At 36.5% G+C, this 5,411-nt stretch overlaps 1 protein-coding gene across 1 annotated transcript; it reads right to left on the bottom strand.

Annotated features, from left to right (window-relative positions):
• Positions 1-463: 463 nt before the first annotated feature.
• On the bottom strand, positions 464-3,972 carry LOC145115287 (potassium transporter 4-like). Its single transcript, XM_079051557.1, has 9 exons — positions 3,940-3,972; positions 3,542-3,779; positions 3,197-3,442; positions 3,067-3,123; positions 2,690-2,950; positions 2,384-2,436; positions 2,174-2,288; positions 1,766-2,020; positions 464-1,671 (listed from the first exon to the last, which is right to left on the bottom strand). Exons 1-9 carry the CDS (start codon positions 3,970-3,972, stop codon positions 602-604), a joined length of 2,328 nt encoding a protein of 775 aa, XP_078907683.1. The 3' UTR covers positions 464-601.
• Between the last annotated feature and the right edge of the window lie 1,439 nt (positions 3,973-5,411).

The raw sequence follows: 5,411 nt of genomic DNA on the forward strand, positions 1-5,411 counted from the left end.
TTTCAGTTTACCAAATGACCAAAATTACAAGCAAACTACCTCAAAAGGACCACCAATCCAAAAAAATCGTGGTTTAGACTAAAACCCCATAAAAATTACATACCACAGTGACCATTTTTACAATTTTGTCTATACACAAATCAAAAAATATATTGCCTTTTAATCATTATCCATTTAATATATATCTTTGTTTTTAACCGTTGGCCAACATAGAATTGGTATTTCCCCAAAATAACCATGTCCTCTTTACCTAATTGTTTCAACACACCATTCCACTTCTTATTATGTATATCATCCATATCTTAGACTTAAACTTTCATTTCCCTTTAGATTGTCTTCTATTCCGATACATTAACCATATTAAAATTCTTCATATCTACATCAGCATCATGAAGTAAAGTAAAGTGTCTTCATCGACTATATTAAAACTCTTCCTAACCCTTTAGATTGTCTTCTATAATTCCCACCATGTTTACAAATAATTCAGTTAGAGCTAATATTAATTACATGTCATGTATTTTTCTACTTTTCGTTTTACATTTTGTGGTCATTTTAGTTGTTATAAGACCATAAATAAAAATAAATAAATAAATCTTTAAGTCTAAACATAATATATCATGCCAACTTCAATGAGGCTAATATGAGGGATATGTAACGTAACCGCCGGCCGCCTGCAATTCTTACGCAAGAACGAATACGCAACATCGATCACAAACTTTTTCATGATCGAGGAAGCTTTTCTAGCCTTAATGTAAGAGAATCCCGTTATATACGCAACCCCAGCTTCTTTCGCCTCCACCAATTGCAGAAGTTCATCCCTCACCGCCGGATCCATCGCCGGACTCGACGGTGGCAGCTGAAACCTCACTCGTCTTCTACTCATCTGTGGATTTTCAGCGTCGTATGAAGATTTTAATATCCTAAGCGTTGAAGGTCTGATAATCGATTCACCTGGATCCGATTCGGAGATGATTAAACCGGAGTTCGATCTGGTGCTGATGACCGCCATTCTGCCGTCAAAGGATCCGGTATCGGAGGTTGGCGGCGACGGAGGTTCAGCCACTTCCATTTGTATAAACTCCGCCACGCTTTGGATCAATTGATTCTCGAAGTTCCGATCGTCTTTCTGGATGTCTTTATAACCGTATCTGACGATGCACCGGTACATACGGTACGGCCTAGGGCAAACACGGCCGATGAGGTAACGCTCCGTCGGTAACACAAACGGGATCGGAACGTATTTCACGCATATGAACACCACCACGTTGTGAAACGCCGGTAGATTCGTTACAAAATGAGAGAAAATCGATGGGATTCCGGTGGCGAGTTCGGAGTAAACCAGGCCGATTCCAGGTACACGAACGATCCCTAAACTCGGACCCAAATTCAAAAGCCATTTCAGTTGGATTTTATTATGGATATCATGTTTATATTTTCTTCTATTCCCATAAAACCAAACGAACATGATGAACATGAAGATAAAAGCAAGCAAAACAGAAACCCAACCCCCTTGAGGAAGTTTCATGATTGCAGCTGATAAGTAAACCCCTTCGATGAACCAGAAGAACACAAGAAATGAGATTCCGAATATGACGTGTTTTTGCCATACGAATGTTATAACCAGTGCCATGAGAAAAGTTGTGATGAACATCACTGTCATGCATGCAAGCCCTGAAATCAATAACATAACCAAGTCAATATTACTTTAGGGTTCATTTCATTTCAATTTAATTTCTTACAAAATGTTCAAAATTGTCCAACTTGCCATATGCATTTCCTACGAGAGTTGTGTCCTGGAATCCAATGGTGATTAAAAGAGTAAGAATCATGAGGATCCAGTTGATTTCTGGGATATAGATTTGACCAAACATGTGTTTTGAAGTGTGGACGATTTTGACCCTGGGGAAAAACCCAAGGGCATGACATTGTTTGACAATGGAGAAGGTGGCTGTGATGATAGCTTGACTCCCAACAATGGATGCTAAGTTAGCAATTGCAAAAACAGGCCAAAATATCCTCTCTGCAACAACATGATCATAATTCATAATCCATATTAAGGCATTGGAAATTACTTTGTATTTGAATGACATTGTTATAATGTTGTGATGTGAAGAAATGAAAGTATGATGCTACATATAATAAACAAATAAATTGAAGTAAAAGGACTAATCACCGGGTATAGATTTGTAGAAACTATCGGGAATTGAAGAAATGTTTTTTGACAAATAAGCAGCCTGACCCATGTATTGTACAACCAAACAAGGGTATACAACAAATCCAAATGCAAGCTGCACATAATACATATATAGATGATTAATAATAAATTGGTTATAATTAAAAATAAATAAAAACATACATCAGTTGTATATTTGGTAGGACTTACTCTTATGGAGGATGCAGTAAAATGGCCAAGATCTGCAAACATAGCTTCGGTTCCTGAACAAAAATATGTTAATAGTTAGTACATTCGAATTCCAGTTGATTAAAATTAAAGTTCAATAATTAGAAGAAAAAAATACTTTTTTTTTGCTAAAATACTTTTTTGTTGGTTACAAGGAATGTAATGGACGGGATAATGAAATAAACAATGTAATAGAATAAACGATTTCCAACCCTGATTCCCTCATAGCAAACACTAAATAATAAAATATGAAAGCAAAATTAAGTTAAAGTTGTGAGAGTGATATACCTGTTATTGAAAGAAGAACTCCCCCAAGTGAAATCCAGCCCTCTTTACGGGTTTGACTAAAGAACTTGATAATATAATGAGGAGAAAATGCATGCACAATCTTTGGATGCCAATGTATGACATTATAAACCCCAATAGAAAATATAGAAAACAACCATAAAATAATAACCGGTGCAAACACACTAGCCACCCTGTGAGTACCAAAATGTTGTAGAGCAAACAACCCAACCAATATAAGACATGCCAATGCTATTACTTGCCCTATCAAAACAACAAGAAAACAAATTATAATCATTAAAAAAAAACTCTATCTATTCCAATATCCATAATTTCAAGAATGAAATAAAGAGAAAACTTGAACCTCGATCATTAGTTACCATGAGTTAACGCTACTCCTTCACCTTTAACTTGAAGGGCAGATACAGCTGATAAAACTGTAATAAAAACATACCATAAACATCAAACCTGTTACAGTAAACAATTAGATATATTAAAAATAAAATTTACCAGAGATTGCAGGAGTAATAACACCATCACCAATAACCATTGAAGCTCCTAATAGTACCACTAAGATTAAAGCTGTGCGTGATTTTTTATGTTTTTCCAGAAAACGTTTGAGTGAGGAAGAAGATGGAGGTTGTCCTGTACAACCGTATTTATAAGAAGACAAATCTTCATCAGCTGCTTGTTGATTAGGCAATAAATTAAACCTTGCATGCCTGCAGATGAGTGAGTAAAGAGCAAATGTGCCACCTGAATGTTTCAAATTAAACATTTCTCAAATTAGATAAGAATCATAAGATAATCCAACTGTTTTAACTTAAGAATGTGAGGAGAGACTGTTTTGCACACCTTCGCCACTATCATCTGCACTTAATACGATACATGTGTATTTTAGAAGCGGGATTAACGTTAAGGCCCAAAAGATTAACGAAAATGCCCCAAAAATAACTTCTGGATTTTGATGGTGTTTTAGAGACACAGCAAAGACGCTTCTGTAGACGTAAAGAGGTGAAGTGCTCAAGTCTCCATATACAACGCCAAAGCTTTGATAAGCTAACAATAAATTCCGAGGAAGAAGGAAGAAAAACTGCATCCAGAACAATAGGACGTGAAGGCAGTTGGATTTTAGATTCATAAGAACAAACACCATTAGATCTAGTTGGAAACTAGATTATTTAGCTTTCTCACTACTAAATTGAAATATTTCAGTGTGATAACAAGTAATGTGTAGGAGACGGTGTTCTAACCTTAGAAGTTGCAGTTCTAGATTGAGTCTCCATTGATATCGGCAGTATCCTGCCTCTTAAAATAAGAATCCAATCTTCATAAACAGAAATCGGTTGCTCAGTTAGGTCGGGTTTGTTAATGAATGTGTACACAAGCAAAATTGAAGTACAACAATGAGATATTCTTGCGAACAGAAATTGTAAGCATTTGTAATGGTATCGATAAGTATGACATCACAATATTCATATGAAAACATGAATTAGAACAATATCAATACATTAGAAATCATAATCCGATGTAAACATAAATTTGAGAAAATGATCAAAATAAAGGTAAAATAACTTGTATGATTCGAGAAAATTGGGGAATTAATAAGGAGGTTTGAGTCGTTGAATTGGCGGGATTTTGTCCCAAATCAAATTACGACATTGCGCATACGTATTCTACAGAAACGTTAAGAAATTAAAGAAATGCAAAAGAGAGAAACCTGAGATTGTTGATGAAGAAGACGGAAAATGTGTCCGTGCATACGTTGAGAAAATTTAATCGAAGATGAAAAGAAGAACAATTTCAACATGGAAGAGAGGAGAGGAGAAAGAGGGGATACTTGTATGAAAATAGTTTGAATGTGTATTCCATTTTTCTTTTGGAGTAAGTAATAATTTTCCTACTCCAATTTTGTGAATGGTTTTAGACAAAACTTCAAAAATGGTTCCTGTGGTTTTCGAAAATATCAAGTTTAGTCCTTAAGTTCAAAAAACCTCACAGATGGTCCCTGTGGTTTCAAAACTTTTAATGTTTAGTCCTTCCGCCTAACTCCGTCAGCTTTCTACCGTTAAGTGAGGGGTATTTTCGTCATTTCAATATCCAGGGACCATTTATGAGGTTTTCTCTTATTATCTTAATTTTTTTATTAAAAAAAAAAGAAAAAATGAAAGAAATTTGATCTCTCTCTCACTCACTCACTCACTCTCTCACTCACTCTCTCTCTCTCTCTCTCTCTCTCTCTCTCTCCATTGCTTTGAGACTTGTACAGTACGTATTCTTATAGCTTCATCTTCCCCAAAAAGCCAAACCAACTTTGACCTTGAATAATCATCGTATCCATCAGATTGGGCAAGGAACATACGAACGAAAGGCACACCGATGGGAGGTCCGGTGCGGCTGGGAAATCACAAGGAGGGAAAAGGGTGTCCGTCGAGACCGATAACCCCTTGTTGGTTTACGCCTCTTCTTCATTGATCGGGAAAGGGAAGAAGGAACACGAATGGAAGCAGTCAAAATGGTGGTCTGATGGTTAAATAGATCGTAAGAAGGGAGTCGATCTCCGGCAAACTCCCCTTGGCTCTTCTCTCGTCGTCGACGATCACAAATCGAGGGGAATGGGAAACACTGGATCGAATGGAGAAAGAAGAATGGAAGCAGAGGTGGTTCAGTGGGGGGGTTTGGACAATCGCCAAAATGAAGGAAGAAAACGAAGGCAACTTATGAT

This window comes from Lactuca virosa, chromosome 1, assembly GCF_052849685.1.
Source record: "Lactuca virosa cultivar CGN04683 chromosome 1, Lactuca_virosa_CGN04683_v6, whole genome shotgun sequence".
Taxonomy (NCBI): Eukaryota; Viridiplantae; Streptophyta; class Magnoliopsida; order Asterales; family Asteraceae; genus Lactuca; species Lactuca virosa.

Excerpts from the sequence above, each read along its gene's own strand:
- LOC145115287 (XM_079051557.1), bottom strand. The coding sequence starts at position 3,972 with ATGGAGACTCAATCTAGAACTGCAACTTCTAAG. Across the intron at positions 2,437-2,689 it reads AGTTCTTCTTTCAATAACAG|GAACCGAAGCTATGTTTGCA; the intron begins GTATATCACTCT and ends ATTTTTGTTCAG. Across the intron at positions 2,021-2,173 it reads TTTCTACAAATCTATACCCG|AGAGGATATTTTGGCCTGTT; the intron begins GTGATTAGTCCT and ends ATGTTGTTGCAG.